Below are 15,967 nucleotides of genomic sequence, written 5' to 3' on the forward strand. Positions count from 1 at the left end.
TGTCGTCTTATTACAGGGCGTATCTACAATTCGACCAGCATCGCACCACTAATTAGCTGATACGGGGAAAACCATCTGCACCAGGCCACTATTGCCATTCGTCGTCCACCGGGGGAGTAACACTTGTTTCTCGTTTTATTTATTTATTTATTTATTTATTTTTGTGTTTTATTCGCATTAACTTTAACATTTATTTTTTTTTTATCGTTTTCCATTTCTACGGTCTTGCTCGCCGGTTGTAAAGGAATGCAGATGTGTGCGGTTAACACGATGTCTGTCGTCCAAGCAAATAAACAAAAGCAATACAAATATATTGCATCTGCATGTGCGGTATGGCGTATATACAGTAGCCATATAGCAAAGCATGTAGATAACCGTTGTGAAATGTTTTTCGGCTATCCCTGGCTTGTTCGTTTGTTGTTGTTTTTTTATGACGGCAGTTGTGGTCTACGAAATTTCGGACTCAGGGCCACACAGTTATAGACGTAGGCTCACGTTATATCAAGAGAAAACATTGATCGTATACATTACAATGTTTTTTTTGGAGAGAAAAAACAAAACAAAACAAATAACAAAATAAATGCGAGAGTTCACCGGATGAGATGTGGCCATAGTTTATATTCATTCCAAAAAGTGCAATGGCAATTAATGACGCGGCCTATTCCATTCGACTAATGAAATTAAGGCTCACGCAGGTTTAACTGCGTCCGATTCAGCTGTTCATATCATCCGCAGCGGAGCTCTCGGAAGGAAATGTGGGGAAGAGAACACAACAAGAAACGAAAGGGCAACCATCATCATAGTAGGGGGAAATGTAATAAGAGAGCACGCCAAATGGAAGTCATCCGGGGAAAAAGGCATCGATAGCAGGCATGAAGCATTAAGCAAGCGAGCTGGCGAGCAAGCTTTAACACTATGTATGGATAGCGGAAGCAAAAAGCAAAAGAATCCAACAGCAGCCCCCAAGCCGACGACTTGCATGCTGAAGGGCTATATACCAAAGCCACCGATGTTAAAAAAAAAAAAAGAATATATATATATATATAATAAAATGGCAAGATGAACGGGAGAGACGAGTTGAACGAGAGTGAGAGAGAGAGAGAGAGAGAGGGAGAGAGAGAGAAATCAGTGAAGCGAACGGGATCGCTTGGTAGCACTCTGGTAGGTCTTGTTTGCTACACTATACTTGCTTGTGATGCTTGGTATGGTCTACTCAGCTACTTTTCTTTTGCGCGCGTGCCTTCTTGTACAGCACTGCTCTTGACGTCCAAATGGCTAGCTGCTTTCTAGAAAACGATGACAGAGCGACCACACCAGATGAAACTCGATGAGGGATCGTTCGCAATCCATCAGTGGAGCGCCTGACTGGTTTTCGACCCGATATTTTATAAACGGCCAACATCAGCCCGACCCATCCAAACAGAAGGCACTATCTTGTAGAGCGCAAAAGCCTTACGAAATGGGGGGGGGGGGGGGGGGGAGGGAGCACTGTACAATTGCTCGTCTTTTATACAGGCTTCTGATATAAAGATACTTTGTAGATGCTTTCATAATTGAATTCAATGATAGCACACCCACGTGCAACACTTGTACATTATAAGGGCCTATATACTTTGTTTAGGCTATATAAAGCATAAGCGGCTTTCGATCAGTATAAAAACTGAAGTTGTCGATATCTCTTTCAACATTTGTTTAACACTCGCGTTTCGACATGTCCCCCTTTTTTTTTTCCTCTCCTATATGAGGGGATCAAATGCGTTCGCGTTGGGTGTACAGGTTCTTGGGGGAGAGGCAAATGCGCTTAGAAGTTGACGACGCACGGAGTATATGCAGACAAGGTAAACTAGGTTAAGCTCAACCATAGAAGGTGTGGGATCAAAACCAATAGATCTTTTGAAGTGCGTAACGAACCCCCCAGGCGTCACACCGAAGGTTTCCCAAATTGTACTCCAAATAAATAGAGCTCTACACGGCCCTATACCGTCCTGCTGCTCGTTCTGTGTGTTTCGTCCTCATTAAACCGCTGTTCCACGGGGCACCCGCTGCGTGCAGCGGCGAGGGGTTATCGGCGTCAAGTTAGACAATTTTCCGAAAGTTTGGTGTACAGTTTAGAACGCGAACTTGGAACGAAAATTTGCCAGTCTATAATTGCGCGACACAGACGGTACAAAGCTGCACGACGCTCGCTTGATTTGTTTTTGTTTTTTTTGTTGCACGAAGACAAGGATAAATATATATCTGGTCAAACAGCGTACGAAAAATCCACGTGATGTGCATACAAGAAAGCCTGGACCAGTTGAAAGCAATGCCATTGAATTGGTCCGTCTCCCGATGTTCAAGCCAAGTGTTCATATCGTCGACGCGGTCGCTTTTTGTCCCAGCATCGCAATACATTGCCATAATGAGGCAGACGCTTGCACGACAGCCCTATTTCAGTATTATACGTAGCAATGACCTATGTCTAAATGTATCGCGTATAGTCGCATATATATATATATATACGCTCTTACAGCTGAGGTCTATGAAGCATCACTTCCACTCGGCCAAGCGTGAGTAGCTCTCTTCCATGGATTTATCACGCGGCCGGCTGTGGCTTTTCTAGCCTTCGTCCAAACAGTGAGCCCTTTTTTTTTATTTATTTTTATTTATTTTTATTTATTTTTATTTATTTTTTTTTTCCTTGTGTGCGCGTCTCCCATTTTAGTCTAAACGCATTTCCTTCTTTCTCCATCTTGTCCTATTCTTCTTTATTTTATTTTTCGTATTTCTGCGATATTCTTTGTAAACAAAAAAAAAAAAAAAAAAAAAAAAAAAAAGAGAGAGGAAAAGAAAATGACGTCGTCATATCTACTGTGGCGCAAACACAACTTGCGACGACTGTCCGGGGTTACAGGACGTATGGTGCCACTTGCTTACTGCAGTTTCACTATTCGCTTTTCTCTTGCCTGCCTCTGCCATATTGTCACTGCGGATAAGATACAGTCGCCCAGTTAAGTAAGCGAGGTCAAATACTCAATGAAACGGCAGCTCCTCTGGTGGCTGCCCGTATTAATCTGTTTCTATGACTGGACGTAAAAGAAGCCGTAGGACTTGAAAGCGAGCCTTGTGGCCTGCGCGTCAGTGAAGTATAGTTTGCTCGTCCGCTAACTTAGATGGTCGAGCGTGAAATCCTTTAGCTATTAGCGCCCCACTCCTAATTAAACGTTGTCTCTGCTGAAACAAAACAACATACTACACTGTGTGCGTGTGTATAGACCTACCTCGTAACCGAATAAAGCCTCGAAGCCGACGTAACATTGTTTGGCGTAGATGTCCTTTCGCAGTCTGATGATTGTCTGTTTCAGTGGATGAAATTAAGCACAGCTGTCCAGGAGATCCACAAACGTATATACGTTGTCCGCTAATTCATTTTCATTGTCTTTTATTTTCTGAGAGGGCGTGGCAAGCGATGAAATGCCATTAAACGGGCAGCATCCGTAATTCAGAAAACAAATGAGAGGACTTTTCTTGTGTATCGAGTTCCCATTTTCTTGTCACTGATTACGATACGATACGCAGCGCAGAACGGAATGAGACTTTTGGTTTCCTAATGGCACACTAATGTAATACCGCCACGGCTGCAATTTTAGGCAGAAGTTTACCGGCTGAGGAGAAATTCTTCGCATAGCTGATGGATACCAGAATTCCTGTAAAAACGTCGGAGATGTCTGCAAAGCGATTGGAATTTCTGAGCCATGTGGCGGAATTTTGCTGAATTTTCATTTCATAAAAATGCCGCAAAAGAATCAAAATTTCTCGTCCAAGCGAGGAATGCTTGTGAAAGCGATAGATTATCTTTAAGGAAACAAGTTGAAAATCGGCCAATTCTCGAATTTGAATAGGCAATAAGTTCCTTTTGATAAAATTTGATGTGTACAGTGTACATCGCATATCCATTTTATATATCCATTTATGAAGGGCCGATCTTAAGTATATAATTCAGTTAAGAGTACCTCAAATGCAGGTTCACATTACTGGCATTTTGACAAAAATATTTGCATATTTACAGTGATTTTGGCATCTGTACAGAGATATTGTCATAATGGACACATTTTTTGTTCTTCCTCTCTTTCTTCTGCATCTCTATTTTTTGTACAAAAATGCAAAAATGTCAAAGGAGGCTAAATACCATGCCAAACATACCAAAGATTTGATCTGTGAATGGTGGTAAGTGAATATCGACATCGAACTGGACAGCCTTTGCAACGAGAATATGTACTTTTATTTCTATGGTCGGTTTTCACCGTCTGTAACGCGATTGCAACATATAGACGTAAGAATAAACTCTATCTTTCTAAACAATATTTATTCACTGAAATTCTCTTTAAAAATCGATCGATTTAAAAAAAAATTTAAAAAAAAGAAGCATAAATAGCCAATGGTCTACAACGTCAAACAAGACAGTAAACGTCGAAGATTGAAAAACTGTTGTCTCTTTGGCCGACCCTGACGACCTTCCACGAACAAATAGAATTACAACCAAAAAAAGAAAAAGACAAAAAAAAAAAAAAGAAAAAGAAATACTAGATGATTAAATGAAAATACGTCTAACAAATGTTGAAATCCCGTGCTTCAATTTAAAAAAACGTCATATTTCATGTAGAGGCAAGCGAATGCCGTTCGTTTTTTATTTTGCCCCCTCTCGATTTTTAGTTAATGTTTCTCTGTTGGAACAAAGTGACGCTTTGGCGGAGTACACATGATGAATACATTTGTATTACAAGTCATCAATTTGACTGTGAACACCGACGGGCATTTTGATGACAGTTGGCGCACCCTCTTGCCGAGGACAGTCATTTAAATTATGAAGTGGAATTCGTCCATTTGGTGATTGAAGCGCTGGATGCTTTTGCGGATCGTGGGAGGCGACAACGAAGCAGTGCGGACGGTCCGAAGTTTGGTATTGAGCTGCCATAAGGCTCCCAGACGAGAGAACACACCGACGGGGGCCGCGGAATTCAAATAAACGCTCGCCGTTCATATCGCCGCACAGTCCTTGCACTTGGCCTCCTAAACTTTCTCTCGCCTGTAAACGAACAGTACAATTAGAGCTTGTATCCAACATTGAAAAGCTCCCAGCCAACGGCACAATGGTGCCTTGTTCCTCTAATAACCCCTCCGTTTCTTAACTGCAACTCGTGAATAGGAAACAAATCCATCGAGAAAATGACTTATTATGCGATAAACAGTATACGTATCGCAGCCCACCGTCTTGGGAATAGCAGCTATTGTATTTCACTTATAGCGCAGCAGATCGATAGCCGGCGTTCGTGACTCGTCCATCTTGTCTTCGTCAATCTCAGTTGAAAAAGAGTTCGCTATAGAGAATGGGCTAATGCTCAAAACGGAAATCGTTATTTTTAATACCACCTTTCTAGTGAGCAACTGACAGACTATATTGGCCCCCAAAAAAAAAACAAAAAAATTATAAACTTTACACCATCTTATTTTAAAGCTCCTATAGTTATTAAATCTTTTGTTATTTTATTTATTATTATTTTTTTTATCTAAGAAAAAGAAAAAGGAGAAATAAACATTGCTCTCGAGCTTACTTCAATGATTTACTGTAGTCTCAATCTGGAAATGAACTATGAAAATACTGAACGCGTATACGTACTTTGATGACGATTGCATCTTCAGAGTGGATGCGCAGCATTAATCCACTTAAGGGAAGTTCAATTTCGAGCGAGCCGTTGCCTTTAACTCGGGCGAACAGCAACGGTCCGTTGCAAGGGCTTTCCAGCGAGAAGCCGCCGAGATCCTTGACATGCCTGTCGGCATCGGCGAGTTGCGGAAAAGGAATCGTCACGCCGTTGACGATTAATCTTTTGTTAGGCAAATCGATGTGGACGACGTCGTCGGACACAATCAGTCGGAGAACCTGTTGATAGATGTTCTGTTGCGTTATTCTTTATCGAGACGTGATTGATCGTCACGTAGGGCGTAGAGTTAAGTCCAACACGTAATAAGAACATAGTCTAACGCCAAGTTGACATCTCATTTTTCCTGCTTAATACATACTTATCAGCGATTTAACGCCAATTTAATGAGGGGTCTCCAACAGGCACAGTATCCATGATTACGCAAATAGTGCAGCTACGCGCAGTATGCTTGTTACATTGATAAGCGTATCAGATAGATATAATATTGACTAAACAGTTCGTTTGCCAGCACGGCAACGGGCCTGTTTGTTTTTGTTGCGCAGAGTTAACGACCTGACGTTAACAAGACTTTTAAAAAAGCCAATTTGGATGTGACCGAACCGTGCCGTGCTCCGTATCGATAACAGTAAACTACTTTAAAATGGCAGATTACATTAGCTTTTGTTTTGATTTGATCAAAAACCTAGACGTAATTGTTAATTATCTTGACTGCCATTTTTATTTGCTCTTCCATCTATGCCCATGGAAAAAAGAAAAGAATATAAATAAAAATAAAATCAATACGACAACTTGGCTGAACCTTTAGGACGTACTATGTGACTTAAGCTTTTTAAATGTTGGAATTATTTTAATTAAAAAAAGGAAACATTACGGGAACGAAAGCACGATCAGCACGCTCCATGAACCGTTGCCTATGAGCTGATAGGAGCCAACGAGAACAGTTTCAACGTGACGCGATATGTTATGACAACGTCGATGTTGTCCCTACCTGATTTAATGCGTTGGACCCGCGATCGAGCAAGATGACTAATTTATCCTGGGGGCCGGTGGCTGCCACGACCATGTATTGACAATCATCAACAAAACGAGGGTCGTAAACAACTCCGTCGAAGGTGGTGATCTGGTTGTTTCCGACGCGGCACTCTCCTATGTAAGAGGATAGAAACATTACGCTCTTCCAATATCAGCATGTTCATCATTTTTTACTGTACGATACATCAGCTCGCTTTTGAAATCAAATCAAACAACAAATTATGGCTAGAGGGTTTTTCCTGTTGTCAACATCGTTACGTACCAACGTAATGGGTCCGATCGGCTTCCAACGGAAAATCGTGAAAACCCGTCACGTTGGCAACGTCGTCTTTCCAGATCCACGTCCATCGGACAGCCAGGTGATCGCCTTTCCATTGTTTTCCTTCTCCTTTATGTCCGTGCGGCTCGTCGCTGATGATGCTGAGCAAAAGCCGTCCAATCTTTCCCCGTTGGATAAAGAAAAAAAAAAAAAAAAAAAAAAAAGAAAAAACGACACTCGATTGGAGCAAATATCCGCAAAGAACAGTCACATATATACGCTGTCAAGGAATTCGAGCAAATATTGCAGCATCTAAAAATTACATTGCGATCGATTTCGAAAAAAAAAGAAAAAAAAAGGCAGGAGAGAAGCTTCCTTTTCTACATGAGTTTCGAACAAAAATACACTCGGCTGAAAAAAAAAAAAACGCAAGCGTGATAATGCATAAAACTAAAGGCAAAGTAGGTCGCAAAACGGGGAGAGGGCGGGGTGGGATATGAGAAACGGGTTGGCGATACTTTGTTGGACTACGCGAGACGATGTGCCTCGCAAAATGGGAGAGACAAAAAGGAGAAAAAAGGGAGATCAATATTTGTCGGCAAGCACAGAGAGAATCTCTGGATAGCGCTTTCTCGCAAGAAATCTACAACTACGAGAAAGGAAAAAAGAAAAACCCGGGCAAAAAAAAAAATGACACGGATAGATAAGGGCAGACAACCCAAACAGAGAGAGAGACGGGGCCGAGGAAAAGCCAGGCTAGAAAAAAAAGATTGATAAATTGATATATACTGTACTTGCGTGGGTAATTCAAGCCAGGCTGAAGAGGAAGTGGAGAATCCAGAAACAGCTGCACTTAAGGCAATCGGCTTTGCTGCCTCTGCTCCCACTGCGTATGGTATTTCGATGGCGGTGGAATCGACCAGATCGTCGGCGGCAACGCTCGCCTCTTTTCCGGCTGTCACTTGCGCTGCTTTGTGATTCTCGTGCGACGCTCGCTCCCGCTCCTCTCTTCCCATCATCGTTTGACTTTTCCCTGCTGTGTGTGTGAGAAATGAAAAATCCAAAAATAAAAAAGGGGGGAAAGGGGGGAATTTTTTTTTTTAGCTGAACAACAGATCCCAGCAAGGCGAACTTATTCATGACGTGTGCTACGGTAATAAATCTGGGCTGCCATAAATCTATTTAGCTTTCAGAACAGCAGATCAAAAGCCGAAAATGTAAGACGCAAAAAGCAAATCGAAGAACGGGATCGCATTCTTCTTCTCCCTCTTTTTATTATTATTATATTTTTTTATATCTATTTATTATTATTTTTTTTTTTCAAAGGCTAAACTGAACTGACGTACCGAAGATTGACGTTCTTAGTAAATCAGAAGTTCCAGACTTCATCATCCATGCGAGTGGTTCTTGTGCCCTATCTTCACGGCAATACCCACGTCGGAAAAAAAGGGGAAACGAAATAAAAATCAAACCAAATACGATTAGCCACTGCGAAACGGGTTAGGGGCCCAGAAGACGATCGCCATCTGAGCGTGAAGAACTTAAAAAAAAAAAAAAAAAAAGAAAAGAACAGGACAAAGACAGATAATAAGTAATCGTGTGTACCATACCCAGTTGGACGGAAAGTTGGAATACGGTCGGATGGATTGATTTGCGCCACGAGAACTGCCTCCAGCCGATGGCCATATCCTCGTTCGGCAGCCAGGAGAAACTGATCAACGACAAGAGTTGTTGCCAGTCGACATTTTTGTTCGCCATCATATTCTTCCAGTCGAACGTCTCCACCTGACATGTCAACAGCAACCCACTTTCAAAACTTTTTCTACACAAGGACTTCTACAGATGTTTTGCACCAGCAAAATGAGCCAATGTAAGGCCCTCAAAGATGGTGAGTTCTCTTAAAGACTCACCTGAGACGTTTCATTCGGACAGGAATCCACGCAATGACTTTTATGCAATAATATGAATTCTTGCTTTTCATCTTCGTCGTCGACGCTCCATTTGACATCGAGCCGCTCGACGGGACGTTGGGTCAACTCGGCAGTCAGACGGCCCGGCAGAGAGGCCAAAAGAAGAATGCTGGACGTCGATGTTATACCGTCCACGTCACTGCCACTCGGTTGTATGCCGATAGACGAATCGATTTCAAGGGCCAAACTTTGGTTTAATCAGAAAAAGAAACAAGTCAAGACCCAAATCAATATGTCGTTATAGAACCGAAAAAACAGTTGGGGACATGCAACCAGAAGGGGGACAGTGTTCAAATCGAAAGCTTGTTTTTTTTTCCTACACTTACGTTGGGTTCAGATGGCTGTCTATTGCCGCCGGTTGACGACTGTAGCGTAGAGTGCCGTTCAGAGTGGCAGTGATTTGACCCGTCACCCGAAATTGCGTGATAAAGCCCATTGAATTGGCCCATCTGATGTCGACGTTGACCAACGGTAGCAGGTAAAGCCACTCGGGATTCCAGCTCGATGTCGGTGGTTCCAAGTACCCTGAATGTTTTTGATTTTTTTTCAAATGCATATAGTTTAAACAGTTTCAATCCCTCTGCTCATGCAAGATAGTTGAAGTAAAAAGAAAAAAAAAGGGTGATGTATTTTTTATACATTCAAAAGGAGCTGGAAATAGAAAATAAAAAGGGAAAGACCTCGGATGCTTTTAGCGGCCCCGTCAAAAGACCAAAACTTTTCAATCGACTCCATTAATGTCCAATGAAGGAAACCTTCGCCCAGGTTCCCAGAAGGATGGCTCACGTTGAGACGAGCCAGTAGGGCATCGACGGGGGCCGACATCCTGTTGTAGCAGTCGTGCAAACTCGACGTGTTTCGCAGCTTGTCTTCACCGAGAATATGGTTGAGGATCGACTCCATGTGATGGCCGTGAATCTCAAATTCGAGAAAATCAAAGTCGACGGCGCCCAGGTTAAAGTTGAGTCGACCATAGATCTCCTTGGGGAAAACGGACGCCTTGTTGGCGAACGTCTCCAACCTGAGGTAACTGGCCAGGAGACGACGCCTCTTCTCGTATGACCAAATGTAATTGGCTGAACGTCCTCCGGTGACCGGCTTGGTCAACCGAAGCACCTGTTTGGCTCTCATTGATCTAATTAAAAGGCAATAAGACGGAACAATCCGAACATAAAACGACGTACGTCTTTTCGTGTTCGCTTTCATAGTATTTTGGCTATAGCGAATTGCTTACAATTTCTGTAGGAAACGCTGAGGACTGCGCAGCGTTGCCAGTGTATCGAACGTGGTAAAGACGAATGAAGCTACGTGACTTTGTCTTGGTTCGAACCAAGTTCGTGCCGCCACAGCCTGTAAATGAATTCAGTTTTTCTTTAAATGTTAAATGAAGGGATATTAAGCTTTGAATGTAATTATTTCGGTCAAATGGAAACAAGTGTAAAATTTCACCTGCCATACGTGAATAGGAGGATAGCTGAGCATCAGCAAAGTGAACGCTGCCAATCGAACCTTAACGATTTTCGGGATTCACAAAAAGAAAAAAAAATGTAGAAATTAAATTTCCAATTCCCTGCATCAGTAAGCTCTACGCGTCATGCTTATTAGTAATGCCGGCAAAAAAGAGGTCTATATATCTCAGTCAAGGTATTAAGTTCGTCTTACTTGGTAATTCTCTGACGGATTGGCGTAGACTGTATGCAGGATCTTGATCGCCGTAGCGTCGCCGTGGTGCGCAAGCTTATGAAGCGCCAGTACAGCCTTTGTCCGGATTGCTGGATTTGCGTCAACCTTACCAGACGACGGAACGTTTTTCGTTTTAACGCTAGGTTTTGTTTGTTTAGTATTGCATCAACAAAAAAGTAGGTGGGCGAGGGGGCGGAGAGGGGGGGTTAAATAACATCATAAAAAAATAAAGACTGCGACACGCAAAATGTAAAATCGCATCGGTAAACGTCAGATTGAGTCGTAAGCCTCATAGGTGATACACACCCACGTGTGACGTAATCAACAATAAATCCATTCCCGTTTCTCATTTCGTTCCGTCACGCATCGTCGCCTTGTTAGCGTCAATGCGAACGAAACGACGCGCCTTTGAGGCTTACCAGCCATGAAATGTTTCCGTTTCCGTAATTCGAACCCCCTTACCCCCTTCCCTCAGTTCACCGTGAGCTGTCATGCTCTTTGTAGTGGAACGTCTCAACGATATAGGTATGTCGATTGATTTCCTTTTTATTTTTTGAACTTAAATCAACTTCGCGCGCAACTAGCGAAAAACCCCGAAGAAAGCAGTACCTCCATTTTCTCAAGTTTTTAGAACCAGCGATTCACGGATCGATTCCTTCCATAGCTGATTTGTTTTGATTTGATTCTGTAGCTGAAGAGATCCGAAAAAAGAGCAAAGCTTCGAGTGCCGGTCATTTGGTCTACGTACTGCGAAAGGGGGGGGGGGGGGGGCCTCAAATAAATCGTCAGATGAAACGCGTAGGACCTACTGATTTACACCGCCTATTTCCACAGCGCGGCCTCCTAATGAATCCTTTCATCATAAAAAGGTGGGAGGTCAAACATAAATGCAAGTCTAAAGGGGATGGCAACACGAACAAGCACAAGCTGATAGACGAAGTTTGCTATATGATTTTTTTTTTTTGTGCGAGAGCAAATCTAATATTTGGAGTTACTCGTCTCACACAACTTGGTCAAAAAGAAAATAATTTTCAAATAATTTCTTTCTTTTTTTTGCTGCCCTTTTTTTTATAGTTTCGTATAGTTACCTTGCCTTCGATTAGGGGAACGACGACTGGAATAAGGGACGGATGACCGAGGATGTTAAGCGCCGATAGAGCGGCGCTGCGGTCACCAGAATCGCCTCGGTTAATTTCAACGGCAATTCTTCTCACGAGACGTCTAGGCCAAATATCTCGCGTTTCGTTTCCGCTCGTGTTCAAATACTGGAACGGGAAGCGGGATTCGGCTGATAATCGATCGATGCAAGCCACGCGAAAAAAAGAGGCAAGAGAAACCATGGCCGTCTGGCGGAGATCCGGCTCCCGTCTCACCACCTCCAAGTCCAACAAAGACTTTGTGCATAAAAAAACACAACAAAAATAAAGACGAATCAAATGCTGTTTGACGAAACTTCATAAAACACACTCTCCATATTTTTGTTTAGACAGCTTACCCATAATTAGTAAATGTGATAAACTTTCCCTGAAAGCAAGTATATGTAGACAGCGGAAATATGAATGACAAAGTTGGCCTTCCCCAGTAGGGTTCGCTTACCAAAAGTTGGCCGAGGACATGATCAGATGGATCCCGAAGGAACATGCTGAAACCCGATATCATATTCATGATGTCTTCGTTGGAGATCTGGTGTCTCTCGATCAACTCCTTGGCAATATCCAGTGTCGTGGCAGACCCCACCATAGCCATTTGTTGGAAGTAGAACGACCTATTCCGATAGACATCAACGTTCGATTGAGTAAATAATAAATAAATAAATAAATCAAATTGCTTCACTTTTCCTTGGCGACATGGAAGTAGAGTGACTATAAGACAGACAGTTAGTGTACTTGTTTTCGTACTCGTGTCGGCTTGAATTGACACGCTCGTTAGACAACCGTATTTCTTTAACATTCGCGAAAACTCTCTAAGCGAAACGTATTGATTGCAAGTCAGGCTATTAGCCTCGTTCGTTTAGTATCCTATATATTCAGCCCTTTCCTTCTCCCATTAGCCGAAACTATGCCCTTTCGTGCGAATCGCTACACGTGAAACTTTTTCGTTTATTAGCAAAATTTTGCAGTGCGCACATGCGGTATTTTAAAAAATCAAGCAAAGAAAAATCTCTTGTAATTTCCTACTGATTGTTTTTGAAATCAACGGTAAAATAACTGATTTTTATTTGTTGTGTAAAAATCATGCTAACACGATATGGAAAGCAACAGAAGTTCGACATCGTTTTTAGATCCAACAACAACATTATTAAACGTTTCTAAAATGCAATGATGAAACGTTTCCTCCGGTACCCACCACAACTAAGCCCAACGCCTCGAATAATTTCGTCGAGTTCAAAAGCACTATTTTACCGTATCAAAATGTAAACTGATCTCAAACATAATGTAAAATATGGTAATGCCTGAAGCCTTTTAGCCTTGCGAATACAGCCCCATTTACACCGCACTGTAATTCTTTCTTGGCCGCAGTATTGGCATACTATTTATAGCCTGCATCGACATGCTGGAGCATCTACTCACAATCAATAGAACAGAGCGCAGGGGTACTATAACGCCGCTACTGAACGCAGTGGTGTGTACAAACAAAAGCAAAAAGAAAATCAAACACGAAAACAAAAATAAATAAATAAATAAATAAATATATAAATAAATAAAAACACAACCCTACCTCCCCCTAAAAAAAAAGGAAACAAGAACAGTGACAACAAAAAACCAATAACAAGAAAAAAGTCCTCTACCACGTAGGGCCCCCAAGGCATGAAATCTTAAATTGTGCCACGCATGCAGGTTTCTGTATAAGTGTTACACGTGTGACGCTTGTACAATGTAAATTAGTTGCCCTTTTTGTGCTTTTTTTTCCTGGAGAACGTTTGAATACTAATAGGCCTACCGTACCATAGCTGCGGTGTAAGCTGACGCCGTGCCTCTTTTGTCAGCGTAACCAACTGGAGCGGACTGAGGGACTGGAAGCGATTTGACAACTAGAAAATAAATTATAATAATAAAAAAAGAAAAACATAAATTGGTAATTATTTGTTTTAAAATGAATGGATATATGGTAACCCTTATTCTCAAGTTGGATGCTTTTCGATTAACGAGCTCCACTGGCTGGAAAGTGATTGAGCGCAACTGTTTGATCTCGCCTAGAAAGTCATTGGTCGCCTTGTCGTCCATCAGCAGCGCAAAATCCGATTCGGGCATCTCGAAACGTAAGTCAGCGATTGCGTTTTTTTTTTTGCATCTCGGTGCGGATCAGTCGGCTCATCCGATTTGCTTTGGCTTTGACGCTTCGTGGTCAGCGTCATCCTCTGAATGAGGCTCATTCTGCCAGGCGTGGATTGACGATGTTTGGCTCCCCATGGCTGGCCAATCCAATCTTCTCGTGATTCTAAGTGCAGAATGTCCAGCTTCTTCTTGGCCAAACTTCCACAAAGGTCCACGCGTTCGATTAGCGACCGCTATGTTAACATTTAAAGATAAGATTTTTTTTGCAATTGTTAATCGTTTTTTTTTCAAATTGAAATTGGTGGCATGCAATAATCATCGACTTTATTGGTTTGATAGAGTGACATCAGGCTTACTGATTGAGAGTTTTCACAAATGGCTGTGCCTGGCCGACATCTCCATCCAGCCGGGGACATGAGATTATACATGGGCAAATGAGTGCAATTATCGAAATCTCTCGTCTTAAATAATTGATATCGGCCTGGGGAAATCGACGGGCAGAGATGTTCGTTGCTTGGTCTATGTTCGCCTTCCAACGTATACCATTCGTAGACGTTGGCACATCGGCCTGTTACCTCCTCCTATGTTAAAAAATTCGATAGTTGCAACAGAACTACAGGTACTCAGCTAAGCAATTTGAGATGTTACGATGGCTTAAAATGCTTGCGTTTCAAGGAAATGTGTTAATTATTTGCTAACAAATCGTCAAAGTGCCAAGTATTTAGAACGTACTTCCATCGACGTGAACGTCCGACTGCTGGGGATGTATCCATCTTTCAGTTCCGCTTCCGGATAGCGAAGACTCAATAAACTAGCGATTCCCTTGTGAAAACCGATAGCCAACTGGCTGACACGTGAGCGCACAGAATAACCTAATGATTGCACCTAACAAGTCCAGTACGGTTAACACTGAAAAATTGAGCACACTATACGTTAAAAACGTTATTTTTCTATGTGTTTACTCACAGTGACGTTTCTTAGTTGAACTTCAAATTCTGCCTCCAGATGTCGTGAACATGAATCTAACCACTTTTCGTTCTCTGGCCCGCCACTGACGTTGGAATTTGTCAACTAAAAAATGCTTCACTAAGTTACTTGTCAGTAGGTTTATTGCGTGTGCAACGTCAACCTAAAACCTACTTTTAAAATCAGGTGATCTGTATTTACGACGCGCACGCTGAGCTGACTTTCGATTTGAATGGAACTAGCTTTCGGCGATCCAATTTCCATTCTTCCTGAGTAGTCGTAAACGTAAATGTGGTTAGGATCCCAGCAGCTGCATGTTGCTGCATCTTCTCGAACAAAAACAAAACAAAAGAAAACAGTGTACAGATTGAGAACACTACAATTCGATGAACTTGAAGCCTAGCAAAACTCTTATATTATTACAGGAGAGGAGGAGGACGAGAGAGATCAGTAAGCCGGAGCGGTTCATGTCTGGCAATGCGAGATCAACTGGTTACCAATTTTTGATTCGACGCATTTATCGGTATTACGATGTCTTGAATATTAGGTTATCGAACTGCTGATTTTCGTTCATTTCGCTGATTTGACTGATTACTGGTTGATGGTTAGAGCTGATGTACCACGTTACGGCTTTTTTTTTTTTTTTGCTAACGTCGTAAGAGGTTGTGCGCTAGTCAGCTGTAAAGGGGACGACCGAGGACGACTGAAAAGCTCGGATTTCAGCAATACGTGGCATTGAGTTCAAGTTGGCAAAAGAACGGAAAATAAAAAAAGAAAACAACTAAAGGAATGTCGTATCTGTTTTCATTCTGTCATCGAGCAATGTAGACGTATAGAACGTCGCTAGCCAAGCTTATAAGACATCCGGTTTGACTAGATATGTCAATCTCTATAGCAACGGTGCTATGGAGATCGAGAGGATCGGGAGCACGGGGAAAAGGGAACGAGTAATACGTCTCATTCCATTTTCTCATACGTGCTCAACCGGATGTGACTAAATTTCATATTAAAAGGCAATTTTTGCTACCTATCATGCGTGTTTGATCGATGACTAATTAGGGGCAATTCCAGCATTAAAGA

The 15,967-nt window shown here is 42.1% G+C and overlaps 1 protein-coding gene across 1 annotated transcript; it reads right to left on the reverse strand.

Annotated features, from left to right (window-relative positions):
- Nucleotides 1-4,738: 4,738 nt before the first annotated feature.
- On the reverse strand, nt 4,739-15,419 carry LOC130695487 (uncharacterized). Its single transcript, XM_057518623.2, is given in 23 exon segments — nt 4,739-5,065; nt 5,657-5,920; nt 6,691-6,848; nt 6,997-7,174; nt 7,788-8,029; nt 8,340-8,411; nt 8,604-8,778; nt 8,904-9,150; nt 9,290-9,488; nt 9,644-10,098; nt 10,198-10,313; nt 10,413-10,472; nt 10,626-10,751; nt 11,735-12,040; nt 12,243-12,411; nt 13,592-13,677; nt 13,760-13,896; nt 13,899-14,154; nt 14,278-14,502; nt 14,654-14,806; nt 14,888-14,992; nt 15,062-15,213; nt 15,311-15,419. Coding segments are annotated over 23 exon segments (4,236 nt in total). The 5' UTR covers nt 15,357-15,419; the 3' UTR covers nt 4,739-4,756.
- Nucleotides 15,420-15,967: the final 548 nt, after the last annotated feature.

Source organism: Daphnia carinata, chromosome 7 (genome assembly GCF_022539665.2).
Source record: "Daphnia carinata strain CSIRO-1 chromosome 7, CSIRO_AGI_Dcar_HiC_V3, whole genome shotgun sequence".
In the NCBI taxonomy this organism is placed as follows: domain Eukaryota; kingdom Metazoa; phylum Arthropoda; class Branchiopoda; order Diplostraca; family Daphniidae; genus Daphnia; species Daphnia carinata.